Source organism: Molothrus aeneus, chromosome 2 (assembly GCF_037042795.1).
Source record: "Molothrus aeneus isolate 106 chromosome 2, BPBGC_Maene_1.0, whole genome shotgun sequence".
Lineage (NCBI taxonomy): Eukaryota > Metazoa > Chordata > Aves > Passeriformes > Icteridae > Molothrus > Molothrus aeneus.
In genome coordinates this window covers 15820079-15848016 of record NC_089647.1, presented here as the reverse complement: position 1 = coordinate 15848016, position 27938 = coordinate 15820079, and the positions used below count along the sequence as shown (strand labels likewise).

The 27938-nt window shown below is 63.2% G+C and overlaps 5 protein-coding genes across 9 annotated transcripts; 3 read left to right on the top strand and 2 right to left on the bottom strand.

Moving 5' to 3' along the window:
- The first annotated feature begins 621 nt into the window (after positions 1–621).
- On the top strand, positions 622–1950 carry TOMT (transmembrane O-methyltransferase). The gene is made up of 3 exons (XM_066568577.1): positions 622–867; positions 1216–1428; positions 1630–1950. Exons 1-3 carry the CDS (start codon positions 622–624, stop codon positions 1948–1950), a joined length of 780 nt encoding a protein of 259 aa, XP_066424674.1.
- Positions 1951–2211: 261 nt separating this feature from the next.
- Positions 2212–4082, bottom strand: ANAPC15 (anaphase promoting complex subunit 15). The gene is made up of 4 exons (XM_066571978.1): positions 3877–4082; positions 2833–2892; positions 2615–2752; positions 2212–2472 (listed from the first exon to the last, which is right to left on the bottom strand). Exons 1-4 carry the CDS (start codon positions 3994–3996, stop codon positions 2425–2427), a joined length of 366 nt encoding a protein of 121 aa, XP_066428075.1. The 5' UTR covers positions 3997–4082; the 3' UTR covers positions 2212–2424.
- Positions 4083–4201: 119 nt separating this feature from the next.
- LOC136571524 (folate receptor gamma-like) lies at positions 4202–6836 on the top strand. 2 transcript variants are annotated; one of them, XM_066571977.1, is made up of 6 exons: positions 4202–4230; positions 5072–5152; positions 5314–5461; positions 5671–5859; positions 5934–6069; positions 6425–6836. In XM_066571977.1, the coding sequence occupies exons 2-6, from the start codon at positions 5106–5108 to the stop codon at positions 6697–6699; spliced, it is 795 nt and encodes a 264-aa protein (XP_066428074.1). In that variant the 5' UTR covers positions 4202–4230; positions 5072–5105; the 3' UTR covers positions 6700–6836. The 2 variants fall into 2 exon arrangements, with proteins under 2 accessions (XP_066428074.1, XP_066428073.1); XM_066571976.1 differs by having other exon boundaries at positions 5033–5152.
- Positions 6837–7960: 1124 nt separating this feature from the next.
- On the top strand, positions 7961–22870 carry INPPL1 (inositol polyphosphate phosphatase like 1). Of its 2 annotated transcripts, XM_066571975.1 has the most exons (28): positions 7961–8142; positions 12234–12297; positions 13029–13179; positions 13265–13385; positions 13473–13610; positions 13693–13783; positions 13974–14063; positions 14396–14494; positions 14680–14830; positions 15037–15143; positions 15416–15518; positions 15598–15794; positions 16169–16286; positions 16809–16905; positions 16989–17127; positions 17218–17317; positions 17400–17488; positions 17568–17649; positions 17735–17824; positions 17936–18049; positions 18162–18250; positions 18348–18435; positions 18518–18673; positions 18744–18828; positions 19222–19371; positions 19442–20165; positions 20256–20374; positions 20857–22870. In XM_066571975.1, exons 1-28 carry the CDS (start codon positions 7961–7963, stop codon positions 20945–20947), a joined length of 3825 nt encoding a protein of 1274 aa, XP_066428072.1. In that variant the 3' UTR covers positions 20948–22870. The 2 variants fall into 2 exon arrangements, with proteins under 2 accessions (XP_066428072.1, XP_066428071.1); XM_066571974.1 differs by having other exon boundaries at positions 19442–20374.
- Positions 22871–24438: 1568 nt separating this feature from the next.
- PHOX2A (paired like homeobox 2A) lies at positions 24439–27938 on the bottom strand. Of its 3 annotated transcripts, XM_066568564.1 has the most exons (4): positions 27731–27938; positions 25830–26017; positions 25281–25287; positions 24439–24980 (listed from the first exon to the last, which is right to left on the bottom strand). In XM_066568564.1, the coding sequence occupies exons 1-4, from the start codon at positions 27936–27938 to the stop codon at positions 24439–24441; spliced, it is 945 nt and encodes a 314-aa protein (XP_066424661.1). The 3 variants fall into 3 exon arrangements, with proteins under 3 accessions (XP_066424661.1, XP_066424664.1, XP_066424663.1); XM_066568567.1 differs by lacking the exon at positions 25281–25287 and having other exon boundaries at positions 24439–24867; XM_066568566.1 differs by lacking the exon at positions 25281–25287 and having other exon boundaries at positions 24439–24898; positions 25834–26017.

Sequence of the window (27938 nt, the reverse complement as noted above, 5' to 3'; positions counted from 1 at the left end):
AGGTAGGTGCCACCCCCATTGCCCTACCCTGTCACTGTGGCTGGGCACCCCCAACAGCTCAGGGTGTGGGGAGCAGGGTGCGAGGTACAGAATATGGGGGATGGGAGCAGCAAAGCTGGACCAAGGGAGGTGCAAAGGGTTGTGCTGAACAAGGCCCCTCACAGCAGCACAATCCCCTGGGATGCCAGCCCAGCAAACCCCAATATCTGGACCCTGGCAGGCGGGTCCCCAGCACTCCCCAGCCCTGGCACAGGGATCTCCACAGCATCCTGGGATGCCCCAGCCCTACAGGCCCGGCAGCACTGGAGCCCAGGGAGAGGTACTTCCAGGGGATGCACAGCACAGCACAGCCAACTCCTGGCATGAGTGGGAGCTGTGAGGCTCCCTGGGAGGACACCCTATCACAGCATCCCGTGACAGGATAGATTTGCCTTGTTGTGGCTTAAGGGCTCACAATGCTTCAATGATCTCTGCACAGGGGAGATTTTCAAAGCCTGGGCCCAAGGTTATGCTACTGATAGTGGACACAAAGGGTGCAAAACTTCCCATTTGGCAGAATTCCCAAGATAAGTACGAAACTAACAAAGTCAACTAACAAAAAGCACAGCCTGCTTGCTTGTGATGGTGTCTCCAGCGATTGCCCTCGCCTTCCTCCCCTTCATTGTCACCCTGCTGATCCGGTACCGGCACTACCTGGTGCTGCTGTACCGGGCAGTGCTGGTGGCCTGGCTGCGGGACCGGCTCACTGGCACCTCGCGGGAGCAGCGTGCCTTCCAGTACGTGCTGGCCCATGCCATCCCTGGGGACCCCCACCATATCCTCCAGACCTTCGATCAGTGGTGCTACCACTGTGAGCACCTCAGCTGTGTGGGGCCCGACAAAGGTGAGTGCCACCCTTGCTTGTCCACACCACACAGAGCATGGCACTGGGCATGGCCATGGCACCGACATGGCCATGGCACCACTGGCATGGCTGTGATAGTGTTGGTGTGATCACAGCACTATTAGCATGGCAGTGGCATTGTTGATATAGCCATAGTATTGTTGGCATGATTGTGGCACCAGTGAGCCATGGCACTGTTGATATGGCTGTGGCATCATTGACCTGGCTGTGGCATTTTTGGCATGGGTGTCCTCCATCCCTCTGGGCCCTGGGAACTGCTTGGCACTTTTGCCCTGCCCAGGGCTGGGGTGGCACAGACTGGGTGCTGAGAGGCACGTGCCACGGCAGGGCGGATCGTGGAGCGGGTGCTGCTGGAGCGGGCACCGCTGCGGGTGCTGGAGCTGGGCACGTACTGTGGCTATGGCACCGTGCTGCTGGCACAGGGGCTGCCCCCGGGTGCCCGCCTCTACACCATCGAGGGTGACCCCCGACACGCTGCCGTGGCCGAGAAGGTGATCCGCCTGGCTGGCTTCAGCGAGCAGACGGTGAGCACCCGGGCACTGGGATAAAGCCCAGCTCTGCATGGGAAACCAGGGAGGAGATGGGTGGGGGGTCCTTTGCTGCAGGGACTGAGGCACCTGTGGGGTAGTGCATGTGGGAAGAGAAAGATTCTGCTCCATGTGAAGCAGGGGGGTGGGTGGGCACACTGCCTCCCCGCCCCAGTGACTGAGGGTGATGCAGCACAGGTGGAGCTGATCGTGGGCCCCTCGGAGGAGGTGATACCCCGCCTGCGGGAGAAGCACGGCCTGATGAACGCCAACTTCGTCTTCATGGATCACTGGAAACGCAGCTACCTGCGGGATCTACGGCTGCTGGAGAGCCACCAGCTGCTGGCTGAGGGGGCCACCATCCTGGCTGATAACGTCCTCTTCCCTGGGGCACCCCACTTCCTGCAGTACGCCAAGACCTGCGGCAAATACCACTGCAAGGTGCACCGCGCCAGCCTGGAGTACTTCCGCACCATTCCCGACGGAATCGCTGAGCTCCGCTACACTGGCACCCACTGAGCAGGCACCTCCTGCCCCGTGGTGGCCACAGTCACCGTGGCAGGGCCAGGTCCCCAAACCCTGCCTGGGCTTCAACAAGGGCTCTGCAGGAAACACGCTGGCTGCTGTGGTCTGTGCTGGGTGCGGTGGGTAACGAGGGGCTCATTCCCTATAGAGCTCCTGCCTGCACGGCACAGGGAGCTGGGCCAGGCACACCAGTGGATGGTGGGGAGCAGCCCTACCCCCTGCCTGCCCTGGTGGCCTCAGACACCAGATTTGGGGTTGTTTTCTTGAAAACTGAGTTTATTAGAAAAGATGTGTCAGTCCCAATATGCCAGGTGGCAGTGTCCCCTCTGGCTCCCCTGGGGGACTTCACTCTGAACCTGCTGCCCCACATGGCACCCATGGCAGGAGGAGCTTCACTGAACTGTCCCCCAGAGCTGTGGGGGGCAAAGGCTCTCCCCCAGCCTCTGGTCCGGTGAGGTTGTGGTAGAATCAGATCATCCACTGGTCCTGATCCTGCTCTGTCCCCTCCATGTCCACCTGGGAAAAAAAAGAGGTTTGAGATCTCCCCCAGAGCAAGAACTTAATAAGAGGGTGTGAAGGAGAGAAGACAGCCCCCGGAGCTCATGCTCAGGGTCCCACATACTTCACATCCCCTGCTTTGGGGTCTCACATTATTTACCTCATTGATCTCCCCATCATCAGGAGACTCATTATAATCATTCATCTCATCCATATCCTGCATGTCCTCATCATCTTCTGAGTCCTCTTCGCTGTCTTCATCATCTTCATCATCCTCCTCCTCCTCCTCATCATAGTGCTGTGGACACAACAGCTTCAGCAACCCCGTCTGCCCCTCAAGCCCTGTGGCACACCCCCCTTCCCTGTGCACACACCCACCTCGGATGCTGGCTTTCCTATGGGCACCAAGTTGTTGTCCTTCTCAGCAATGCTCTGGAGCTGGGGAAGGGAGAGAGGGGGGCTGAGCACTCCAACAGCTCCATGACACCCCAGCAACCAGGCCCTTCTGGCTCAGCTGCTGGCTTGTGTGGCTGACTGACCATGCCTAGAGTCCTGCTGCCTCCCTGGCATCCCCCAGCCAAGCAGGGAAAAGCAGCTTTAACACCCTGCCTGAACACCCTGACACCAAGCAGGGTGATCTCAATGACACTCTGGTGCTGAGAGGGGTCGAGGTGTCCCCATGTGTGGCATCAAAAGCCCGAAAACAAAGTTTATGTATTTCTTTATCAAAAAATAACCAAATCTGGGACATCTGATCAGACAGACAAACACAACCACAGCAGATAATTAAAGCTCAATTAAAATACGTCAGCATCTCCCACCCAGAGGGACTTGGAACCTCTTCTACGTGCTGGGGTTTTAAATTGATTTAAACTTTATTATTTAATTATAAAAACTTAATTACTGATTTTTTTTCTAAACTTTAATCAAATAGATGTTCTTTCCCCCATACTCAGGGGCACTGCAGCACCAAAACACGCTCACAGCAAAAACCCTTGTCAGTTACCAGTTTCAGAAATCGCTCCTCGCCTCCCTCGGGAAATTAGTTAATTTATTATTTGGGAGCTAGTGCAGGAGTCTCGGTTCAGCAGCATCTTATTCATTAACCCCCCCACAGTAACCGGGGAGCTCCGGTAACAGCCTACACCGAGCCGGTGTGACACACGGATGACGGACACGAGAGCAGCGGTGCCCGAGCCGGCAGCACAGGCACAGGACACTGAAACATGGGCACAGTCGGTGAACACCCGGGGGGAGCCACGCAGCGGAGCAGCCCCGTGTCCCGGGACACCCGGGCTGCAGCGAGCACCGCGGCCGTGCCCGCTGAAGTAGCAGGGGCCGCTTCCCCGGCCCCGAACCCTTCCCCGGCCTCCTGACACCCGGCCCCGCGGCCTCACGGCTCCCCGCCACGCCGGTGCCCACCCAGGCCTGGTGCTGCTGCTCCTGCTGCTGCAGCTCGGTCTCGTCAACGCACGGCCGGTCGAGGTTGAACCAGAGGGACTCGGTGAGGCGGGGCAGGAGTGAGGGGAACAGAGTGGACATGGCGGGGGCACCGGGAGCAGCGCCAGGCCGGCGCCAGCCGCCCTGCCGGAAACGGAAGCCGACCCGGAACCAGTTACAGGGCACGGAGCATGCGCAGAAGGAGTGCAGGCCCACAAGGGGGAGAACGAGTGAGGCGTGGCCTAGGACGCCGTCTGGGGGCGGGGCGCCGCTTGATTGACAGGTGATGGTCTGGGCCCCCTCCGGTCTGGGGCCGCTGTGAGGGCCCGGGCGTAGGTGAGCAGCGCCGAGTCATCTGTGACCCCCGTCAGGGGGTATTTGTGACTAACGGTGGGTATGTGAGCCCCACAGGTACCAGTGACCCCAGTGAGGAGGTATCTGTGATGCTGGTGGGGTATCTGCTCCTGTGGGTGCAACTGTCATCCATGGCTGGGGGTATCTGTCACCTGTGAGGGGGGTATCTGTCATCTCTGACGGGGGGTATCTTCCCCCCTCCTCAGGGCATCTGTGATCCCCGGGGCACGTCTGCCCCCCCCATCACGTGTGACCTTGGAAGTATCTGTCCCTTGCAGGGTATTTTCCCCCCCGTGCCCCTCCCCGACGGAGGCATGTCTCACTCTGGAGGGTTCCTGTCCCTCCCAAGCCACAGTGACTGCTGTCCTGTGGAGTATCTGCTCCCCCCTCCATGGGATCTGTGATCCCCTGAGTACCTGGAACTCAATGAGGGGTACTTGCCTCTACCCTGTGGCCATCTGTGACCAAGCCAGGGTACCTGTCCCTGCCAGCAACATCTCTTATCCACTGTGATGTTCCCCCCCAGTCACTCAGAGGGACCCTGTGGTGCTGGGGGGCCAGGTCCTGCCCCTTGTGCTGGTGTCAGGGAGTCAGGCCACCTCCCACAGGAGGGAAGGAAAAACAGCCATAAGTGGATTTTGGCTGGTGCTGGCCCCAGCCCGGCGCCAGGAGGATGAATCCCAGCTGCATGTGGGGCTGATGAGGGGCCAGGATGGGCACGAGTGTCAGTCCAGGACACAGTGGGGAGCCAGGGCGGGGTGCACTGTCTCCTCCGTGCCCTCAGTGCTGCCCAATCCGCTGCATTCCTGCGTCCCGTGATCAGTGGCTACGGGTTGTGCTGCACCACGACCTTTGAGATGAGCTGTGCTCGTTCCACGGCACCTGGAGCCCAGCTGCCCCTCAGGTAAGAGCCCTGGCACCCCCAGGTAAGATCCCAGACCCCACTCTTGGTGGTCATGGGCAGTGACCATGTGCTGCTGTGCTTCCACATGCGCAGCTGGGGACTTTGTCCCTGCTGTGACCGCGTCTCAGTGCTGCTGTCCTGACCTGCTGTCGCCCTGGCAGAGCAATGGCAGCGGTGTTGGCTCTGCTGGTGGCCTGGCCAGCTGCCACCGCAGCAGTGACAGTGACACAGGACTCGCTGCTCAACGTCTGCATGGATGCCAAGCACCACAAAACAGAGCCTGGCCCTGAGGGGCAGCTCTACGGGCAGGTACAGTCCTCATCCACTGCACCAGCACCCACTGGTGCTGTGGGGTCACCAGGATGGAGGCTGGGGGGCTCTGTGCCCCAACATGAATTCCATCACCCAGTGCCACCCAGTCACGGGCACTGGTGCTTTTCCTGGACCTGCAGCAGGTCCCAGCTGAGCCCTGGTGGCTCCTGATGGGTCCCAGCTGAGCCCTGGCTGCCCTGGTGCAGTGTGTCCTCTGGAAGGACAATGCCTGCTGCACTGCCAACACCAGTCTGGAAGCTCACCGGGACCAGTCCTACCTGTACAACTTCAACTGGGACCACTGTGGGGCCATGCCAGAGAAGTGCAAGCGCCACTTCATCCAGGACACATGTCTCTATGAGTGTTCCCCTAACCTGGGGCCATGGATCGACCAGGTAGGTGCAGACCCTGCCCTCACCCACCCACCAGGATCCCTGGGGTGAACTGGGGGAAACTGGGGGCCCTGCAGGCAGACACCAGCTGGCGGAAGGAGCGGATCCGGGATGTGCCACTGTGCCAGGAGGACTGTGAACAGTGGTGGGAGGATTGCCAGGATGCTGTCACCTGCAAGGTCAACTGGCACAAGGGCTGGAACTGGACTACAGGTGAGTGGGGGTTGCAGGGCACCCCCCATCATGCCTCGACCCCCCTGTGGGTCTCCTCTCACCCTCCATCTTGATGCAGGGGAGGCTGTGTCCACCCTCCCTGGTGGCTGTGAGTGGGTCCGGGGGTGTGAGGGTCCCCATGGGGTGGGGGTGGCAGTCAGGTGGGAGTCCCCTGTGCATGTGAGCGGGTCAGGGGGTGTGAGGGTCCTCATGGGGTGTGGGGTAATGCGGTGTGAGACCCTGTGGCACCTTGAGGTCAACTCTCTCTTCCCCAGCAATGCCAGTGGGACCCATGTGCACCCCAACACCCATTTCCCAGAGCCCTTCACTCACTTCACCCTCTGCCCACCCCCAGGCACCAACCAGTGTCCCAAGGGCGCCATGTGCCAGAAGTTCAAGTTTGTGTTCCCCACGGCGGCTGCGCTCTGCGAGCAGGTCTGGTCTGGCTCCTACCGCTACACATCCCACCACCGTGGCAGCGGCCGCTGCATCCAGATGTGGTTCGACCCCGCGCAGGGGAACCCCAATGTTGCTGTTGCCCAATATTACGCCCATGGCGATGCTCCCCCAAACTCCCCGCACTCTATCCTGCTCTCCCTGCTGCCCCTCATCCTACTGGCCCTGCTCTGAGCAGGAGGGGCTGCAGGCAGGAGCAGGCAGTAGATGGTCAGGGGGGTCTCCAGGCTGCTTTGTGCCTCTCCATGGGGTGTCCCCAAGCTGTGTCCCCGCCCGAGGCATGTGGCTCATGAATAAATGCTGCTGCCCTGCTTGGTCTTGGGGTGTTGTGTGATGGGTGTGGGGGTCAAAAGGATGGTTGAGGGACCTGGGGGTGTCTGTTTGTCCCATCCTGCTTCTGGTGGGGAGATGAAGCAGACATCACTCCTATTCATTTGTACCGACCAACCTGGCTATCCAGCACTGCTTCCCCCAAACCACTGCACAGGCACAGGGCTGCCTGCCACTGGGGCCCAGGAGGATGGGATCCATGAATGTGTCCTAGCACCTGACACGGCTCCAGGGCCCCAGGTGTCACTGACACCCTGGGGTGCACAGGATGACACTGGGAAAATTGTGGGCAAAAAGGGGAGGATATCCCGGGGACCCTGAGGTTGTCAAGGGAGTTCCGCTGGCCCAGAGCCCACCCCAGTTGTCCCTTTTCCCCCCACATGCTCTGTGTTCCCAGCTGTGGAGTGGCACTTTCCCAATCCCTGGCCCATGGAGAAGTCCCCGGTTTTGGTGGTGAAACCCGGTCGCGCCTCCACTTCTTCAGCCCCCGGCCCCAGCCCTGCCCCACCGCGGCCCCCCTTTCCCCAGTGCCCAGCACCCCGGTACCTTCACACCACCGTGCCCCCACTCTTCCCTTCGGTATGCCCCGGGTGCTCCCCTGGTGCCCCTATCTCTCCAAGTACTTTCCCCCTCCCGGGTGCTCCCCGCCCCGGTGCTCCTCATCCTCCCCGTGCTCCCCAGTGCTGCTGCCCGCTACCCGCTGCTCTCCGCCCCTTGGTGCCGCTGCCCCTCGGTCAGACCCCCCGATGCCCTCCTGAACATCCTACTCGGGGCCCCTGATCTGCCCCGGTGCCTCTCGGGTGCGCCCCCAGGACCCCACCAGTGCTCTCCCGGTGCTTCCCCGAGCTCCCCCTGCTGCTCCCCCAGGATCCCCGCGGGTCCCCTCCCGCGATCGCCTTTCACGGTGGCCACCACCGGATCTCTCCCGTGGGCCCCCGGGTACCTCATCGGTGCCCCCCTGGGGCCCACGGCGCCCCCAGCCCCCGAAGCCCCCGCCTGTCCCCGGGATGTCCCCGTCCCCCACCTTTCCCCGCCCCGCTGCCCGCCCCTCGGCTCCCCCTCCCCCTCAGAGCGCGGCCCCGCGGCGCGGCCCCGGCGGCGGAGCATGGCGGGCGCGGGGGGCGCGGGGGGCGCGGGAGGAGCGGCCCCGGTGCCGGTGCCCCCCTGGTACCACCGGGACCTGAGCCGGGCGGCGGCCGAGGAGCAGCTGGCGCGGGCCGGGCGGGACGGCAGCTTCCTGGTGCGGGACAGCGAAAGCGTGGCGGGGGCCTACGCGCTCTGCCTGCTGTGAGTGGGGTACAGGCGGGGGGGTGCCGGGGGGACACCCCCGCGGTGCCGGCGGGGCATGGGGGGACAGCCGGGAGCGGCCATCGGGGGTGCCTGGAGGGGGTGCAACGGGAGGGGACCGGCGCGGGGCCGGGGGAGCTGCGGAGGCACGGGCAGGGAGTCGGGGGGAGGACCGGGGGCGACCATGGCAGAGCTGCAGGGGGCAGCTTGAGGGGGCACTGGCGAGAGCTTTGGGGGGGATCCCGGGAGAAACGGGGCGGGGGTACCGGGGGAGAGTGGGGCGTAGGAGTGGAAGTGTTCAGGGCGGCACCAGAGGGGCCTCGGGGATGGTCCGGGGAGAGCAGGGGGTCGGGAGGGCAGCCGGGGGTGGCTCCTGGGCCAGCAGAGGGGAAGATTTGGGGGAGCGCCAGAGAGGTACCGGGGAGAGCACTGAGGCGTCATGGTGGGGTCACTGCAGGGATTCGGGGGAGCACTGTGGTACGCAGGGCGAGTGTCCAAGGAAGCACTGGCACAGCACCGGGAAGAACGGTGGGAGAGGCACCGACGGCGGGAGGGGGGCGCCAAGGAAGCACAGACGGGGGGGAATCGCTGGAAGGGATCCAGGGGAGCACGCAGGGAGCATTGTTGGGGAGGGGGGGGACACCAAGAGGGCAACAGACAGAGAGGGAAAGCCACCTGAGGGACACAGCGAACACGGGGGTCACCAGTACTGTGGGGGTTGCTAGGAATTTGGGCACAGGAAGGCTGAGACAGTTCTGGTCAGTGGGTGCTGGGGGGGCACGGACACGGGGAGACCTGGGGTACAGGTGAGGTACACTGGCACTTCTGGAACATGGCACCAGGGCAGTGGCATCTGCTGTGGCCTGTGTGTCTGAGGAGACCTGACACCAACAGATTCTGGAGGGGCTGGGAATCTCTGGGCTGGCTGCAGGGGGGCTGTGTCTCCAACCCCTGCTACCATGGGGGTCTATGAGATGGGGGTCCTGGCACATGCCACACACTCTTGGGGTCCCTGAGCCTGCCCATGGCACTGGGGGTCTTCAGCTCCTGCCCTCATGTCTGGGGGTCCCCAGCCTGGGAAGGGGGGACAGCTCTGTGCCCTTGAGTTGTGCCATGGAACTCCATGGCTCCCAGCTTGTGCCAGGTCACAGGTGAGGGCTGATAGCCCTGGGGGTCCTGAAGTGCCTTTGCCCAGTGGTGCACCCCAGCACCCCACCATACCTGGGGCCTCTGGCAACTCGATATTCTGGGATGCTCCTGGGGCATGCTGCTGGCTCTGCTCGAGGCTGGCTACCTGTGCCAGCACCTGGACCTTGATGTGGTTGTGGGGTGGTGGTGAGGGCACTTGAACTCAAAGCTTTTCTGTGCCCTGAGAGCCTGTGGGAGAGTTGGGAGTGCTCTGTGAGCTGGCCTGCCCTGGCCTGGGGTTGCTGTGTGCTGGTGCCACGTGCAGTTGCCAGGCATGCAGTCTCCATGGTGGTGTGGTTGTCCTGCCCCGTGGACAGTGGCAAATGCGGTTTCCCAGCCATGTGGGTAACACAGTGTGGCTCTGGGCACTGGCTCCCCACCACAGAGCTGGGCTGGCAAGTAGCATCAGGCACAGCACTGGGAGAGCATGCAATTCCAGCACCTAATGGTGCCATGTGGCTGGAGGGAGGGCATTGTGGCCCCAGTGTGGGTGACAGGGGGCTGCAGACAGCATTGTGGTATGGGTGCCTGGGTAAGGTGTGTCTGTCATTGGTGTCTCTCACTGCTTGGTGAGGAGGCCATGGGTGCCACGTCGCTGGCCTGTGGCACTGGCACCACGCAGCATGGCAAAGCCCATCATGGGGATGCCAGGTTGGGAGGCTGCACTCCAACAAGGGCTATTGGGAGTCCCTGGTGCTGTGATCTCACCAGGCACCCCCACTGCCTGTGAGTGGGTGGACAGGGCTGTGGAGCCATTGGCCTAAAAATAGCTGCAGAATCAGGAGGAGGAAAGGGAACTGCAGCGGGATCCCGGCAGCATCAGCTTCCTTTAACCCTCCCACTGGTGTGCCATGGACTCACCGGGCTGGATGTGGCACACCAGGACATCTCACTGTGCCCTCACCATGGCACACTGGGGTGTCTCACTGTGGCACACCAGGGTGTCACACTTGTGGCCTCACTGTTGCATATTGGGAAGTGGTAGCATATGGCAGTGGCATCCCAGGGCATGCTGACATCACTGGTTGGTGAGCAGTGCTAGTGAGGACAGTCCTGGTGTGGTGTCCCACGGGAGCGTGGGGGCTTGGACCTTCCATCCTGGCTCACTGCCACTTCATGGGGGACACCAGTGCCAGGGTGGTGCCAGTGGGCACACGGTATCCCCCTTGCCAGGGTCTCCACATCCTGCTCTTGGTGAAGCAGGGTGGTAGGTGCCCCTGTGTGTGCCACAGAGCAGTGGGGATGTGGGGTGCCCGCTGTGCAGACAGCGTTGTGGCAGGGTGCTGTACGTCAGAGCGACAGGGGAGTCCCGTAGCTCCCGCATAAAGGCTCTTTGTAGCCAGCCCGGTGCTCTCTGGCCCCCCCTCCCCGTCACTGCTCACCAAAATAGCAGCCGACAGACAGACAGACAGCGGTGCGGGGCTGGGCAGCCAGGAGGCCCTGCAGTCCCTCTCCACAGCACCACCCCCTGTGTCGGGTGTCCCTCCAGCCCCCTCCAGTTATCCACAGAGAACCCTTTGATGTCCCCCACAGCTGAGGTTCCTCCTAAGGGTCCTGCTCCTTGCCCCTCCAATCTGGAGTTCCACATACTGGTGCTGTGCTGGGGTTCCTCTTGCACCCACATCACACCTCCAATGGTGTTCCTGCTGTGGAGACCCCAATTGTGTGTTAGGACTTCCCCCAGAGACCCCTTATGCTACCCTCGTTTGGGGGTGTCTCTTTGTGCCCCTCATCCTACCAGCTGGGATTCTCCCACAGACTCCTTTGAGTCTGGGAACACCTGATCCTTTCACCCATCCTAGCAGGGTTTTCCATACAGCTCCCCCATAGTGGATTCCCACTCAGCCCCTACCACTGGGAGAGTTCTCCATGGTCCCACCCTCACAATGACCCTGACTGGGCATTGGGGCATCTGGCAGGACCCCAACGATGCTGGTGTAGGTTGTACCTCCAGAGGAGGCAGGAGAAATGGGGTACCTGGCACTGCAGGGAGCATGGTGGCACCAGGGCACCCAGTACTGTGGGGTGGTGGCAGGGTAACCAGAACTGTAGGGTGACACCAGGGGACCTGACAGAGGGGGGGGATAGGACATGGGGACACAGCACCCTGTCCAGGGACACAGCACAGCATGGAGGGATGGATGCTGCCTTGTCCCAGTCCTCCAGCCCTGTGTTGAGCTGCCACTGGGGCAGGGGACACGGCAGCTGAGTGGCTCCGGTGTGGTGACAGCAGCCTCAATGCTCATGGTGACCTCTGTGGCCAGAGGCCAGCCCAGGAGTCCCGGTCCCTGCTGACAGCCCTGGAGTGGGGAGGTCTGGCAGTGCTGAGGTTCCCTGTCTCCCGGAGTGCCTGAAATGGGGAAATGGGGAGGGCTTCCAGTCCTGCTCCTTGCACTCACTGATGTTTTCACCCCATCTCTTAGCGCTGCCCATCACCCCCTGCCCCGGGATCGTGTCCTTGGTTCCTGTCAGCTTCCACAGGAAAATAAATTGTTTCCTGGTGTCCTGGCTGCCAGCTCCTGCCTGCTCCTGCCAGCTCCTGCCTGTGCCGTGAGCTGGGGACAGTGCCTCTGGCACAGACAGGCAGTGCAGCAGGGCAGCAGCACTGCCAAGGACATCGTGCTGTCAATTGTGGGGCCGGAGCACGCAGGGGAGTCACTCTCGGGCTCCCAGCACGCATCCTGCAGGCATTTTCCCGTGGCTTTTCCATGGGTTCCCTGTCAGCTCATTGCATTCCATGGGGAATGGTGATATTGGAGCTCCTCACTGTCAGTGCTGGTGAAGTAGGGGTCTGACTGGATGAGTACTGGGCATCCCTTTGGGGCTGGCAGGGGCCATGCAGGCAGGTGGGGGGGACACCACCCACCCCCCAGCACCCCCTGATGCCCTCCCTGCTGCCACAGGTTCCAGAAACACGTCCACACCTACCGCATCCTGCCGGACGAGGAGGATTTCCTGGCCGTGCAGGTGGGCAGCGCGGGCATGGGGCACCTCTGGCTCGTGGGCACTGCGGGTCTCTGGCTCAGCAGTGCTCAGTGTTGGCCTCGTGCTGTGGGATTACCTGTCCCTCTGGCTGTGCTGGGCTCAGCCCTGGCACCGTGCCACGTGCCTGCCCGGCTGTGCCGGATGGCTTGGCTGTGCCTGTCTTGGCCGGCTGTGGCACTGGATATTTTTAGAGCAACAGAACCCTCTTTGTGCTGGCCAGGCAGGCAGGAAAAGCTGCCCCTGGGAGGGAGGAGGCTGAGGGACGGCTGCTGCCTGCACCCTGTGTGCCCACCTACCAACCCTGCAGGCCTTGTTGCAACGGGCCCTGGGTCCTCACCGTGGGGCTGTGGGGTCAGCCCCCCATCATGCACGGGGGTCCCTGCATGGAGGGGTTCCTGCATGGTGGCATCCCAGCATAGGAGGATCTCTGCATGGGAGTCTCTGCATGAGGGGGTCCCTTCATGGGAGCATCCCTGCATGGGAACATCCCTGCATGGTGACAACTCTGCACAAGGGGATCCTCATGGTGTTATCCCTTCCTGGGGATCCCTGCATGGTGGTGTCCCTGCCTGGGGAGGTTCCTGTTTGGGGACATCTCTGCATGGTGGCATCCCTGGATGGTGGGTTCCCTGCTTGGTGTTGTCTCCACCTGGGGGGGTGAGGTGATGGTGGCTGCAGGTGCTGATGGTCCCAGTGTCCCGATGTCCCCGCAGACGTCACAGGGCGTGCAGGTGCGGCGCTTCAAGACGCTCAGTGAGCTGATTGCCCTGTACCTGCAGCCCAACCAGGGGCTGGTCTGCACCCTGCTCTTCCCTGTTGAGAGGGAGAAGGAGAAGGAGACCGTGGAGGACAGGGACTACTCAGGTATGGCAGGGTGACATGGGTGGATGAATGGGGTCCTGACACCCCTGGGGTGGTGGTAACTGGCCCCCTCATTGACCCACTGCAGATGGAGAGGATGAGAAGCCGCCATTGCCACCACGCTCCGGCTCCACCAGTTTCTCTGGCACCTCAGCGGGGCTCAGCCCCACTGGCCTGGGACCATCTGTGCCAGAGAGGCCAGTGGAGAGGTGAGGGTCTGTCTGTCTCCTGCTTGTCCCCTGTCTGTCCCCTGCTCCTCCCTGCTGTCTCTCACCCCCTGGGTGCTCTCTCTGTAGCACCAATGGGCTCAGCAGCATCTCTCATGAGTACCTGAAGGGCAGCTACAGCCTGGATCTGGAGGCGGTGAAGGGAGGGGCCAACAGCCTCCCCCACCTCAACAAGACTCTCGTCACCTCCTGCAAACGGCTGCACAGGTGAGTGCCGGACACTGGGACAGACAAACAGACAGAAGGATGTATGTGCCACCCAGTGATCCGGCTCCTCTTGCCTCTCCAGTGAGGTGGACAAGGTGCTGGCAGGGCTGGAGATCCTCTCCAAGGTGTTTGACCAGCAGAGCTCCCCCATGGTCTCCAAAATCCTGCAACAGGTAAAGAGAATATGGGGACACAGCAGTGGCAGCCCCCCACCATGAACTGCACCCAAAACTGTGGAGAAACACCTACCTTCCTACCCCATCCCAGATTGCCAGTGGGCTCTGCCACTTGGGGTGGGGGGAGGCTCTGGGGTGGGTCTGGGGTTCACATCCTAGTGCTGGAGTGTCCTGCTGGGGGTTCCAGACAGCAGGGCAGAGTGGAGAGCAGGAGCTGGAGAACCTGGTGCTGAAACTCTCTGTGCTGAAAGATTTCCTGTCCTCCATCGAGAAGAAGGTAAGGCTGGAGATGCAGGGGTGGATGGCCTGATGGGGGTGTTCTGAGGGGTCTGGGTGAACCAGAGAGACTGTGGGGCTGAGGGCACTGGTGGGACTGGAGCAGAGATTGCTGGGCTGGTGGGGCTGGGGGACTGGGGATGGGCTTGTGGGATTGAGGCACCAGTGAGACTGGGAGCTGGCACTGGTGGGGCTGAGGGGGCTGGTGGGCCCTTGTGGACTGTGAGGGCTGGTGGGGCTTGAAAGTTTGGTGGGAGTGGGGGAGTGGGGGGCTGGGTTGGTGGAGCTGGGGGACTGGTGGGCTCTCAGCTGATCCTGCTAGGGCTCTGGCAGGCACTGAAGGCCCTGCAGGAGATGAGCTCAGCCACCCCCGCCACCCCTCCTCAACCCCTCTCCCGCAAGGCCAAGAGCATCCCAGTGCAGACCTTCGAGGTGAGCCCTACCCTACCCCCTGCCCTGCCCAGTTTTGGAGTTTTGAGGGGATTTCAGCATCAGTTGAGTACCTCCAGAGTGACACTGAGGGCACAGACCCCTAGGTGTCTCTGGGGGAGGCCCGATGCCAGATGGGGTGCTGGGGTGTCCCCTGTGTCCTCCCTCATCCCAGTGTCCCCTGGCAGGTGAAGCTGGATATCACCCTGGGGGACCTGACCAAGATTGGGAAGTCACAGAAGTACACGCTGAGCGTGGATGTGGAGGGGGGTAAACTAGTGGTGCTGAAGAAGCAGAAGGACTCCCAGGAGGACTGGAACACCTTCACCCATGACAAGAGTGAGTGGGGAGGTGTCTGGGGGGACCCCAGCACCCTTTGTGCTGGGGAGCATCCCTGTGAGGCTCAGTGGTGAGCTGGAAGCTGGGGGATTTCCTCATGCTGGGGGTGTCCCCATCTTGGGGGGTCCCCCAAAGCATGGTCTGGGGGGGTTCCAGCAGCCAGCTAGCAGCCAGCACTCTCCCAAGCTCTTTCCTTTCCTCCTCAGTTCGGCAGTTGATCAAGTCACAGCGGGTGCAGAACAAGCTGGGCATCGTTTTTGAGAAGGAAAAGGATAAAACGCAACGGAAAGACTTTGTTTTTGTCAGTGCTCGGGTGGGTAATGCTCAGCTGGAGGTGGGCGGGGGACAAGGGGTCCCTTGTAGGGATGGGGTGGGGCAGGATTTAACCCCTGCGCCCTGGTAGGCCTCAGGGACAGGCACTGGGTACCGGTGCCTGATGGCTGGGTGATGTCCCTGGGGCGGTCCCCACACCCAGAAGGTGCCAGCTATGGCTGAGCCAAAGCAGGGGGGCGGGAGAGGGTTGTAGGAAGAGGGAAAGGGTTGTATGGAGCCCCTCTACCCCCCGCTCACTGTCCCCTTCTGCAGAAACGTGAGGCCTTCTGTCAGCTTCTGCAGCTGATGAAGAACAAGCACTCTCACCAGGACGAGCCTGACATGATCTCTGTCTTCATTGGCACCTGGAACATGGGTGAGCAAGGCCAGGGGCAGCCCTCGAAGGGGTGTCAGGGCCCTGGGGTCCCCCCCTAACTGGGCTGTCCCCCCTGCAGGCAGTGTTCCTCCCCCCAAGAACATCACTTCTTGGATCACCTCCAAGGGCTTGGGCAAGACCCTGGATGAGGTGACAATGGCCATACCACACGACATCTACGTCTTTGGCACCCAGGAGAATTCCCTGGGAGACAAGGAGTGGGTGGACTTCCTGCGCTCCGTCCTCAAGGACTTCACCGAGGTTGAGTACCGCCCGGTAAGCACCAGGGGACCCCGGGGGCTCTGGGGTGCGGGCACTGGTGGGTGGTGGAGGTGTGTGATGCTCAGTGTCCCAGGGGTGGCTGCGCTCTGGCTCTGTGACACCGGCTGTTCTGAGGTGCTCTCGTGGTGCTGGGTGGCTGTGGGTGCTCTGGGTCTGCTGACACAAGGTATTTTGGGGTGGTCTCCTGGTGCTGGGTAGCTGTGGATACTGATGGATGGTGGTGGGATTCCATGGGGAACAGCCCTTGGTGGGAGAGGCTGGGATGAAGCAGTAATGAGCATTCCCTGTGGACACACCAGAGGGGCCCCCGTGGCCCCAGGGGGCCCCAGCACGTGCTGGCAGGGGGCTGAGGGTGCTGGCACCCACAGGTGGCCATGCAGTCCCTGTGGAACATCAAGGTGGTGGTGCTGGTGAAGCCAGAGCACGAGAACCGCATCAGCCATGTCAGCACCTCCAGCGTCAAGACAGGGATCGCCAACACCCTGGGTAGGGCCACAGCAGGGCACAGAGGGACACGAGCTGTGCACTGCACTGGGGGGACTCCTGGGGTGTCTGCACTGGGGAGGGGTCCTGTTGTTGCATGTGTTGCATGAGGAGGAATCTCAGCATGTGTACCTTGCATGATGGGCAGTCCTGGTGTGTGGGCATTGCATGGGGAGGGGTCCCAGTGTTGCACAAGGAGGGGTCCTGACGTGTGTTGCACATGGAGGGGTTTGTTGGTGCACAGGGAGGGGGCCCAGAGCACAGGTGTTTCATGAGGAGGGCTCTGTGTGCAGTGCATGGGGAAGGTTCTGGAATGTTTGTGTTGCATGTGGAGGCCCTGGATAAGTGTGCTTTGCATGAGGGGGACTCTGGGGGTGTGTTTCATGAGGAGGCCTCTCAGCGTGTGCGTGGCTGGCCAGGTGGGGACTGTGCCCCATCATCGTGACCTGGGGCCGTCTGGCTCTCCATCCTTGAGGTAGAATCAGGGGTTGCCTGATCCCATCCCATGTCCCCAATTCCTCACAGGGAACAAGGGCGCTGTGGGTGTCTCCTTCATGTTTAATGGCACCTCCTTTGGCTTTGTCAACTGCCACCTCACCTCTGGCAATGAGAAGACAGCACGGTGAGCACCCCCACCCTGGGCTGGGCTGGGACAGGCCCTGTCCTCATGTCTGTGACACTCTGTTCCTGTGTCCCCTGCTTCAGGAGGAACCAGAACTACCTGGACATCCTGCGCCTGCTCTCACTGGGGGATAAGCAGCTGAGCTCCTTTGACATCTCTCTTCGCTTCACTCACCTCTTCTGGTTTGGGGACCTCAATTACCGCCTAGACATGGACATCCAGGTCAGGGGAAGGGGTGGCTGGGGGTGGGAAGGCAGGTGGGAGTGTCAGGGTTCCCCTTGCAGCCCAGTGCCAACACCTTGGTCCCCACAGGAGATCCTCAACTACATCAGCCGCAAGGAGCTGGAGCCGCTGCTGAAGGTGGATCAGCTCAATCTGGAGAAGGAGAAGCACAAGGTGTTCCTGCGCTTCGGTGAGGACTGGGGGGCTCCAGGGCGGTCTGGTGCTGCAGCCCCTGCTGTGGGGACTGTCCTGACGCACTGCTGTCCCTGCAGGCGAGGAGGAGATCACCTTCCCCCCAACCTACCGCTATGAGCGGGGCTCCAGGGACACCTATGTCTGGCACAAGCAGAAGCCCACGGGGGTAGGTTCTGGGGTAGGGGGAGTTGGGGGAGTGGAGGACACCCCAATCTGAACCCCCACCCACTCCCCACTCCTGCCAGGTGCGTACCAACGTGCCATCCTGGTGTGACCGCATCCTCTGGAAGTCCTACCCCGAGACTCATGTCAACTGCAACGCTTATGGTGAGCACTATAACCACTCCAGCACTCTGTTCTGGGGACAGTCCCCCACTCCACCCTAACTTCTTCCCCATTCCACTGGCTGCAGGGTGCACAGATGACATTGTCACCAGTGACCACTCACCCGTCTTCGGCTCCTTTGAAGTGGGAGTGACATCCCAGTTCGTTTCCAAAAAAGGTGCCTATGCCCTAGGGGATACCTTGCTGTCCCCTGCCCCTCCATGGTCCAGCCTCTCCCTCTAAATGGAGAGGCCCCAGGGGGATTCCAATGCCTTGCCTTTCCATGGAGGGCTCTCCAAGTCCTCAGAGCAGGCATACATTGAGTTTGAGAGCATAGAAGCCATCGTGAAGACTTCCAGTCGCACCAAGTTTTTCATCGAGTTCTATTCTACCTGCCTGGAAGGTGAGGACTGGAATGGCAGTGAGGGGTTCCAGAGGGCTTGAGAGGGGTCCCAGGAAGCTCATGGCATCCTGGAAGGCTAAAGGATTGATGCCATGTCCTGCTACCATCACAGAGTTCAAGAAGAGCTTCGAGAATGACAGCCAGAGCAGTGACAACATCAACTTCCTCAAGGTGCAGTGGTCATCCCGGCAGCTGCCCACGGTGAGGAGGGGCTGGGGGCTGGCAGGGTGGGTGCTGGGGGAAGCTGCAGACAGGGAGACCCCTGCTCAGTGCCAGCACCCCGTTCCCTTGGCCACAGCTGAAGCCCATCCTCTCTGAGATTGAGTACCTGCAGGACCAGCACCTCTTGCTCACCGTCAAATCCCTTGATGGTTACGAGTCCTACGGTGAGTGCCCACTCCATCACCGTGCCAGCACCGGGGGGCCCGTGGGGTGCAGACCCCCAACCTCTCCCACTGTCACCCCCAGGGGAGTGTGTCATTGCCCTGAAGTCCATGATTGGCAGCACAGCTCAGCAGTTCCTCACCTACCTGTCCCACCGTGGTGAGGAGACCGGCAATATCCGTGGCTCCATGAAGGTCTGGGTGCCCACGGAGCGCCTGGGCACCCGTGAGAGGCTCTATGGTGAGCACCCCTCACCCAAGGGGGCACCCTGGGGAGAGGACTCCACCACTGAGCCCCTGTTCCCTGGCAGAGTGGATCAGCATCGATAAGGATGAGACGACAGCCAGCAAAGGGAAGGTGCTGCTAGGTGCCAGGGCCACCCAGGACAGTGCCAAGTATGGGGGACAGGGATTGGCAGGGTGGGGGGCACCGGTTCCTGGGGGTCGGGAGGCCTGAGGGATTTACCTGAGCACAGCTATTGCTTAGAGTATCCCTCTGGGTTGGTGTGTGGGATGTGACTGGGGACAGTCCTGATGCCAGTTTTGTGCCACACAGGGCAGGGATGGGGCTCTGAGCCTCTGAATGTGGCTCTGGCCGTGTTTTGGTGGCTTAACCTCATCCTAGAGGGCAGAGCCCCATCCTGGGGATCTGAGCCCTGATCCGGGCTGCTGAGTCCCATCCCAGGGGGTCTGAGCCCTGTCCTGGGTGATCTGAGCCCTGTCCTGGGGGTATGAACCCCGATGGGGACGTTCAAGCCCCGTGGGCCACCCAACGCCTCCTGTTGCCAGGTCTGTGGGGCGGAAGGCCGCTGGTGCTGAGCCCCCCACCACCATCCTGGCGAAGCTCCCGGAGGAGCCCGAGAAGAGCAGCACCACAGCAGCTCTGCGTCCCCCTGCCCCGCACCGCAGCACCCCCAGGGACGAGGCCACCCCGAGCCGGTGAGGGAGCGCGGGCAGGGCTAGGGAGGGGCTTGCTCTGGGGGTGCCATGCTCAACCCTGTCCCCATAGGTCCAAGGCGGAGGCAGTGCCAGAGCTCTCAGGGGGTCCCCTGAAGAACAGCTTCAACAACCCAGCGTACTACGTGCTGGAGGGGGTCCCCCACCAGCTGCTGGTGCCAGGGGACCCCGGCAAGCCCCCCAAGGCCAAGGTGCAGCTGGCAGTGCCGGAGCGCTGCCAGTGCCCCTCGGCATGCTGCGGTGGCGAGAGCGATGAGGAGGAGGAGCTCGGCACCCTGAACCTGCCCCCGCCGGATTTCCCCCCGCCGCCGCTGCCGCGGGAGCTGGAGCTCCCCCAAAACACCTTCTTGGGCACCCCCAAGGAGCTACTGGCATCCAGTGGGTGTGAGGACCCCAAATCCCACCCTGCAGCCTTCGGAGAGGCTCCCCTGCCCAAGCTGCACCCCCGGCCACCCCCAGGCGCCAGGGCTGGATTTGGGATGGAGGGGGCTGGGGGGATGCCCGTTCCCGGGGGGCTGCCTGCAGCTGGGGCACTGCCTGCTCCTGGGGGCCTGCCGGGAGGGCTGCTGGATGACCGCTCCTGCTCGGTGCTGCAGATGGCCAAGACGCTGAGTGAGGTGGACTATGGGGGTGGGAAGGGGAGGGTGGTCCCCCCACCACCGCTGCTGGCCAAGGGGGCCTTGCCTCCCCGCTGCCTGCACCCTGACTATGGCCGCCCCCTTGCCTTCCCTCCCCACTCCATCCAGGAGAGCATCCAGGAGGACCTGGCTGAGGAGGTGGGTGATGCAGGGTGGGTGGGGGTCCTCAGCACCTCAGCTGGGGCTCCCTTTGGGGTGCCCAATGGTGCTGAGGCTGTTGGGGCGCAGGCGCTGGGCCGTGGCGCGGGCACCGTTCCCGGCGTGGGCGAGTGGCTGCGGGCGCTGGGGCTGGAGCGGTACGAGGAGGGGCTGGTGCGCAATGGCTGGGACGACCTGGAGTTCCTCAGGTGAGCAGCCCCCCCAGAATGGTGGGGAGGGACCCCCACCCACTCCCACCACCAGCCTGGCCAGCCCCAATGAGTCCATGTCTTCCCCAGGGGGTCACAATGATGCCTGGGTTCTGGGGAGGTCTGATGGGGTGCTGCCCTTGATGGTCCCCGCTATCCCTGGGGGTTCCCCACTGCCTACTGCAGGTCTCCACTTCCCCTGGGAGTCCCCACGGCCCCCAGAGGGCCCCATGGCACCCAAAGGTTCTGTGCTGCCCTCAGGGGTCCCTGCTGCCCCAAGGTGTCCCCACTGCTCCCACGTGCCCTTTGCCTCTTGGGATCCCCAGTGCCCCCTGAGGGTCACAAAACCCCACAGCAGGGGCAGGATGGAGCCTGGGTGTGCACCCAGCAGCCTGAGTGGGGGCTCTCGCACCCCCACGTGGGGACCCCATCCAAGTCTGGGGTGCCCCTCAGAGAGCCCCATATTTGTGCTTCATTCCCAGTGACATCACAGAGGAGGACCTGGAGGAGGCTGGAGTGCTGGAGCCCAGCCACAAGCGCGTCCTTCTGGAGAGCCTGCAGCTCCGCAAGTAGCTGCCACCACACATCCAGCATCCCGTGCTTCCCGTGGCCCAGCATCCCAGATCCTGCAGCCCTGCGTCTCAGACCTTGCAGTAGTGTGTCCTGTGGCCCAGCATCCTGCATCCCACAGATGTACATCCTGGATCCCATGGCTGTGCATTCTGTATCCTGCTGCCATGTATCCTGGACCCTGTGGCCCTGCATCCTGCAGCTGAGCATCCCAGATCCTGCGGCCACGCATCCCAGATCCCTCAGATCCTGTGGCCGTGTGTCCGCAGCCCGGCATCCTGTGACCCCATATCCTGGGTCCCATGGATGTGCATCCCAGATCCTGCAGCTGTGCATCCTGCAGCTGAGGATCCTTCATCCCACAGCCCCATGTCCTGCATCCATTCATCCCACCATCACCAGCAGCAAGTGGGAACCCCATGACCTCCACAGCCCACCCCCCACCCTGGGTGCAGGGTAGTGGGGTAGGAAGGGGGAGTGGGGGGTCAGGGGGTGGTGGGTCCTGGTCAGATAATTTCACACGAGGATACCCATGGGGTGTCCTCACATTTAAGTTATTTTTTTATTTATTGGGAGAAGGGATGGGGGAAGAGGTGTTTGGGGGTAACCTGGCTCCCTGGTTGGGACCTGGCTCCCCCCATGACCCCTCACAGCTAGGAGGAGGAGGAGGCTCTGAGCAAAGTCATGTCTTGACCCAAGTGCCTTCATGATGCCTGGGATGGGATGGGATGGGATGGGATGGGATAGGATAGGATAGCTCAGCCAGCCCCCACATACAACACTAGGCCCAGCTCAGGGTCCCTATCCCCAACTCTAAGGATCCTGTCCCTACCCTGAAGGTCCCCATCCCCACTGTGAGAGTTCCTGTCTCCACCCTGGGCATCCCTGTCCCCACTCCAGGGCACCTGTCCCCCTCAGGGTCCTTGTCCCCAACATGGATGTCCCATTCCCACCCTGGAAGATCCCCATCTTCCCCCCAGGGGGTGCCTCTCACCATCCCTGGGGGCACATCCCCTTGCTGTAGGTCCCTGTCCCAGCTCCAGAGGATCCTGTCCCCACCCTGGACCTCATATCTGCACACCAGGGGTTCTACCCCCACTCTGATCCCCATCCCTGCTCTGGATGTGCTGTCCCCACCCCTGGGGGTCCCTGTCCCCATCTCCGAGGGTTCCATCTCCACCCCAGGTGTCCCTGTTACCATTCCTGGGGGTCCCATCCCCGCTATGGTGGTCCCTGTTCCCACCCTGGGGGTGCTGTCCTCATTCCCAGGGGTCCCACCCCACCCAGAGGTTCCATTCCCAGGGGTCCTGTCGTCCCCATTCTGGGGATTCCGTCCCTACCCCTGGAGTCCCTGTCCCCACCATGGGGGTCCCATCCCCACTCTGGGAGTGCCTGTCCCCGTGCTGGGAGTCCATCCCCAGCCTGGGAATCCTGTCAGAGCAGAGCCAGCTCAGTGCCTTCCCCCAGAGCCCAGCCCACACCAGCAGTGCCTCTGGGGCAGATCCCCCTATCCCAGCCAGTTTGCCCATTGGCACTGGCTGGGTCTGTCCCCCACGGGGGTCTGTGTTCCCTTGGGGACAGCGGGGCTGGCAGCCGGGTCTCCTTGTGGGTGCTCAGCCCCCAGCCTTGCCAAGTGTCCTTCCAGGAGGGTCCCCAGGGTGGGAGTCCCCAGGACAGGGCTGCTCCCACTGTGCTTTCCCCACTGGGATGCTCCCTCCAGGCTCTCCCTGTCCTCAGGGGGGGTGGGGGTAATGCTACCCCCAGACCCCCCCACCCCTCACTCCGGCTGAGATGAAGGATGGGCCAGGTGCCCCAGCATACCCCAACCTCCCCCCTCTGTTACTGGGGGGGTGAAGTCCCCCCCACTAAACCCCAGCTCCTGTGTTTGGAGGTGTTTGGTAAACCTGGAGTGATTTTTATCATGTTCATGCAATGGGTGTGGTGGAGCTCTCGGCGTGGGGAGGGGGGCAAGGTGGGAACACAGAGGGAAGAGCTGGGTCCCGGCATAATCTGTGACCCCTCCAGGCTGGCTGTACTGCTCCCAGCAAGGTGAGGACCAGCTCCCTTGTCCCCTTCTTGGGTACCTCAAACCACTCCCCTAACAGCCTGGCATGCTCCTTGTCACCATCCCAATGCCCCCAAGACCTTCTTCATCATCACCCCCCAAAGGGCCCCCAGAGGCCAGGGGGGCTGTGTGGGGCACCCCTCTCTTCACCCCACTTGAGGGGGCTTCCATGGGGTGCCCCTTCAGCGTCCTACAGCTGCTTGGGGTCTTGGAGTGGGGGCACCCAAAATAATCCCTGAGGTGCTGGGGGTCTCTGGCATCACCTGGGGGTTCTGGGGGGTTTCAGAGAGTGCAGGGTGGGGACTGTGCAGCCCCCCCACCCCTGCAACCCCTGGTGGGGGTGGGGTGCAACAGGGGCTGGGGCCAGCAGCACTGTCAATAAATTAAGTTTAATTTGGATTAGTGGCATTTGCAAACATGGGTAATAAATTACAGAATGGTTAAAAAAAACCCCAAAAAACGAAAGAAAAGTGGGGAACCCACCTCGGGGGAGCTGGGAGGGATACAGGGGGAACAGGGATCCATGGATGGGCTGCCAGCATCCTCACCATGCCACGAAACCCAGCAGCACAGCAGAAGGGTGTAGTGGGTGGCTGGGCACCACCAGCACCACCCCCGCTTGGGGAACCTTTGGGGGTGTGCGGGGGTCCCTCTGCACCCGTGCCAGCTTCAGTGGGAGCACCCGCCCTGCTGCTGGCAAGGGGTCCCGGCCGCTCCGAGCCACCCCACTGGCTGTGCCAGGGCTCCATCCCACGGCCAGGGGTCCATCCCGCAGCCATCCCCCCCTCGAGGGGCCACCTCAGCCCGGCAGTTCTGGCTCCCTGTCCCCAGTGGCAGCGCCTGCAGCGAGCGCTGAGCCTCCCAGCCCCGCATTTACTGCCCACAGCCTTCGGGGCTGGGGGGGTGTCTGCTTCCCTGCTGGGGGTTATCCATGCCAGCAGGCGGGATCTGGGTGAAATCAGCTCCTCCCCGCACCGAGGACCGTGTCCCTAGCGGAGTGCCCGGCGCTGCGTACCCCGGTGAGCCCAGCGCCCCCCATAAAGTGCTTCCTCGCCCCCAGCCCAGCGGCACAGACCATCGAGGGGGGCTCTCCTGGAGCACCCGCAGCGCTGTGGGGAGCCCCACATCTGTCCCCACCCTGGAGTGCACCGGGAGCCCCCAGGCCCGAAGGCTCGGCCAGGGCCACGCTGGCTGGGCATGGGCTGGTGTCGCCCGCCTGGCACCCCCGTGGTCCCGCAGCACCCACGGGTGTCGCCGGGAGCTGCCCGCGCTCAGCGTAGGGTCCGGGAGGGGGCAGGGGCCGGTCCCCGCTCCCTGTCCCCGTTCGCTGGAGCGTCGTGGCTGGCTCCGTGGTGGGGGCGGTGGGTGCAGGGGGCAGGGTGGGGGCCGAGGCGGGTTCGGGGGGCAGCCGGATCCGGTGGTTCAGCGATCAGAAGAGGTTTGTCTTGATGCCGTTCGGTTTCCGATGGAAGGAGGAGAGGACGCCGGAGAAGGGTCCCGGCACAGCCTCGGTGGGCTGCCAGGCCTTCAGCAGCTCGGCCGTGTTGGGGGCTCCGCTGCCGCCCCCCACCCCTGCCCAGAGGGGCGCCTTGAGGGGCTGGGGGGCATGGCCGGGTCCCAGGGGTGCCCCCGCGCCGGGGCTGGGGCTCAGGCTGCCGCCGGGGCTGCCGAGGGCAGCGGCGGGCAGGGAGGCCGTGCTGTCTGGGGTCGGGCTGCAGTTGGATTCCTTGGATTCGTCGTCTTCTGAGGAGGAGCGTGGCTCCGACTTCTTCCCGCTGCTGCCGGTGCCGCTGGCACCCTTGGCGTTGGCGGCGCGCTCCTGCTTGCGGAATTTGGCTCGACGGTTCTGGAACCACACCTGGAGGGGGATGGAGGGGGTGGGAGCACCCCTTGCCACGGTCCCTGGGGCTTCGGGGAGCCTGTGGGTGCAGGCAGCCCTCCCAGGCTCCGGAGTGGGCTTCACAACCCTGCCTTCCCTCGGGGGAAATATCTCCCACATCACCAGAGGGATCCACGTATCCACAAAAATGTAGATTTGTGAGTCTGACGCCAGGCGCTGCTGGCGTGGGCTCCGGTGTTGGCAGGGGAGGGAAATGGGGAGGGGACATCATCACCACACTGCACCCACACCTGCCCCTGGTGCGGCCAGAGCCCACAGCCCACAGCCCCGGCTCCCCGTGGTGCCAGCAGGGGGTTCCACACTTCCCCCATCCCCCTGGAGGGGGGGGGCCAGGACCCCCACTCCTGCGGGTCCCACATTCCTGTGGGGACAAAGGTTCTGCACTCCCCGAGGGGGTCCGAAGCCACAGAGTGGGGCCTTCACTGACACAGGGGGGATCCCACACAGAAGGGCCCCACAAAGATGGGTCTGCATTGGCATAGATTGGGTGTCTGCACTCACAGAGCAGGATCTGCATCCACACGGGGGCTCTGTGTCTGTCCCGACTCCCCCAGGAGGAATCTGCACTGACACAGGGGTCATCTGCACCCACAAAGGGCCACTCTCTGTCCTTCCTGGACTCTCAGCAACCTCGAGGTGTTTGGGACTGCACTAAATCATTCATGACAGTGACGGTGCTGTGGCACGAAGCAATGCCCGCGCTCTGCTGGGGGTCAGGCTGTCCCCCCGAGCTCCCAGCAGAGCAAGGCTGTGACAGCAGCGTGTCCCCCGACTGCGGCAGTGCCGAGGCCAGGTCCCTGCCTGCCGCCCCTGCCAGTGCAGGGAGCAGAGCAGCAGCGTCCCACGGTCAGGGTCCCTGCTCCAGGGGGATTAGAGCCTTCCACGCCCAGCCCCAGCCCCCTTTCCTCCCCGGAGCTGACCTGCACCCGTGCCTCGGTGAGGTCGATCTTGAGGGCCAGCTCCTCGCGGGTGTAGATGTCGGGGTAGTGAGTCTCGGCAAAGACCCGCTCCAGCTCCTTCAGCTGCGAGCTGGTGAACGTCGTCCGGATCCGCCGCTGCTTCCGCTTCTCGTTGATCCCCGACGGGTCCGAGAAGAATTTGTAGGGAACTGGGAGGGAAAGGAGGACTCAATACAGTGGGAGGGCTGTGGCGGGCACCGGGGGGACACCCGGGCAGGGGGCATCAGGCAGGGATGGACTGAGAAGGGATGGACCAGGCATGAGACACTGGGCAGGTGATGGATCGGGCAGGGATGAACCGGGAAGGGATGAACCGGGAAGGGATGGACTGGGCAGGGATGGACTGGGCAGGGGACACTGGCCAGGGATAAATGAATCGGGAAGGATGAGCTGGGTAGGGGTGAACCGGGCAGGCAAGGAAAGGGCAAGGAAGGATTGGGCAAGGATCGCATAGGAAGAAATGGACGGGGAATACATAAACGGGCAAGGGGATGCACTGGGCAGAGGAATCGGCAAAGGATGAACCAGGAAGGACAAACTGGGCTGCGGTGAACCGAGAAGGGGTAGACCGGGCAGGATGACTCAGGGCATGGACCGGGCACGGTGAACCGGGCACAATGAACCGGGCAGACTCCGCGGGCAGGGCGGGAAGGACGAGGGCAGGGCTGGATCGCTGCCCCCCGCTGCACCCCCGGCCCCGTTCGCTCGTTCGTTCGGCGGGACGCGGGGCCCCGGGGCGGGAGCAGGGCTGGCGGGGCAGTGCGGTGCCGGTGCCGGTGCCAACCGGCAGCTCCTTCGTTATCGGCGGAACCACAGGCAGCGCCTCCGCGGTGGCAACGAATGCGGAGCGGGGAGTGGGTTTGCAGGGGCGAGGACCTTCCCCAGCCCCGTTCTGGGGCCGCCACAGCTCCATGGATCCTCGGGGATCCGCGGCCGTGCTTGGGAGGGCTCATCCCCAGCGGCGGAGGCGAGCGGGGAGACCCGGGACGGACGGCGGGAGGGACCGAGCCGGGCAGGGCCAGCCCGGGCTTCGAGCACCGGCAGCACCGGGCACCGGTGGGACCGAGCACCACTAGTGCCGGGAATCCACAGCACCGGGAATCGATGTCAGGGGGAACTGACGGCACCAAGGACCGACAGCAGCCGCTACCGACGGCATCGGGCATGAAATGCCGAGCACCGGCGGCAACGGGGACGGGCGGCACCGAGCACCAGCGGCAGCGTGCACTGGCGGTACCGAGAACCCGACAGTACCAGAAATTTGCAGGAACGGGCACCGGCGGCACCGGGAACAGACAATTCCCGGGACCGGCGGCATCGGACACTAACGGTGTAGGGCACTGGGGTCACTGGGAACCGATGATATCGGTCGCCAACGGTGGCGGGAACCGATGGTTACAAATCCTGACAGTGCCGAGCACCAGCGGCACCGGGAACGGGCAGGAACGGGCACTGTCGGCACCGGGAACCGATGGTATCGGCGCCGACAGCACCGAGCACTGCCGGTACTGTACAACAACGGGACCGGGAATCGGTGGGATCGGGCACCGGCGCTACCGGGAACCGGCAGTAATGGGCACCGTCGGCATCGAGTTCTGACAGCACAGGGCAGCGGCGGCTCCGGGAGCCCGCAGCCCCGGGCACCGACGGCATCGAACACTGACGGTACAGGAGACCGACGGCTCCGGCAACCGATGGCACCGAGCCCCGACATCCCCGGCAGCCGCCGGTCCCGAGCGCCGGTGGCCCCGGTCCCCCGCCAGTTCCGATCCCGGTCAGCCCCGACGGCGCGGCCGCTCCCTGACGCCCGTCCCGGGGCTGCCCCCGGTGGCTCCCGGCGGGTCGGGGTCCCTGTCCCTTACCTGCCGAGTAGGGCGAGGGCTGGTGGTCGCGGAGGGCGCCCAGGGCGCAGCTGGCGGAGGCGAGGGGGGCGCAGGCGGGCGCAGGCCCGAAGCCCCCCCGCATGGGGCTGTACTGGAAGGAGCCCGCCTGGCTGCAGGGGCTGAACTCGTAGCTCGCCTCCATGGCGGCCACGCAGGACTCGTAGGAGTTGAGGTAGGAGTAGTCCAT

Excerpts from the sequence above, each read along its gene's own strand:
- LOC136571524 (XM_066571977.1), top strand. The coding sequence starts at position 5,106 with ATGAGCTGTGCTCGTTCCACGGCACCTGGAGCCCAGCTGCCCCTCAG. Across the intron at positions 5,153-5,313 it reads GGAGCCCAGCTGCCCCTCAG|AGCAATGGCAGCGGTGTTGG; the intron begins GTAAGAGCCCTG and ends TCGCCCTGGCAG. Across the intron at positions 5,860-5,933 it reads TGGGGCCATGGATCGACCAG|GCAGACACCAGCTGGCGGAA; the intron begins GTAGGTGCAGAC and ends GGGGCCCTGCAG.
- INPPL1 (XM_066571974.1), top strand. The coding sequence starts at position 7,961 with ATGGCGGGCGCGGGGGGCGCGGGGGGCGCGGGAGGAGCGGCCCCGGTG. Across the intron at positions 15,144-15,415 it reads TTGTTTTTGTCAGTGCTCGG|AAACGTGAGGCCTTCTGTCA; the intron begins GTGGGTAATGCT and ends CCCCTTCTGCAG. Across the intron at positions 18,251-18,347 it reads CATCCCGGCAGCTGCCCACG|CTGAAGCCCATCCTCTCTGA; the intron begins GTGAGGAGGGGC and ends CCTTGGCCACAG.
- PHOX2A (XM_066568564.1), bottom strand. The coding sequence starts at position 27,938 with ATGGACTACTCCTACCTCAACTCCTACGAGTCCTGCGTGGCCGCCATG. Across the intron at positions 26,018-27,730 it reads GCCCTCGCCCTACTCGGCAG|TTCCCTACAAATTCTTCTCG; the intron begins GTAAGGGACAGG and ends TTTCCCTCCCAG.
- TOMT (XM_066568577.1), top strand. The coding sequence starts at position 622 with ATGGTGTCTCCAGCGATTGCCCTCGCCTTCCTCCCCTTCATTGTCACC. Across the intron at positions 868-1,215 it reads ACTGTGAGCACCTCAGCTGT|GCACGTGCCACGGCAGGGCG; the intron begins GTGGGGCCCGAC and ends GGGTGCTGAGAG. Across the intron at positions 1,429-1,629 it reads CTGGCTTCAGCGAGCAGACG|GTGGAGCTGATCGTGGGCCC; the intron begins GTGAGCACCCGG and ends GATGCAGCACAG.
- ANAPC15 (XM_066571978.1), bottom strand. The coding sequence starts at position 3,996 with ATGTCCACTCTGTTCCCCTCACTCCTGCCCCGCCTCACCGAGTCCCTC. Across the intron at positions 2,753-2,832 it reads TAGGAAAGCCAGCATCCGAG|CACTATGATGAGGAGGAGGA; the intron begins GTGGGTGTGTGC and ends TTGTGTCCACAG. Across the intron at positions 2,473-2,614 it reads ATGATGGGGAGATCAATGAG|GTGGACATGGAGGGGACAGA; the intron begins GTAAATAATGTG and ends TTTTTTTCCCAG.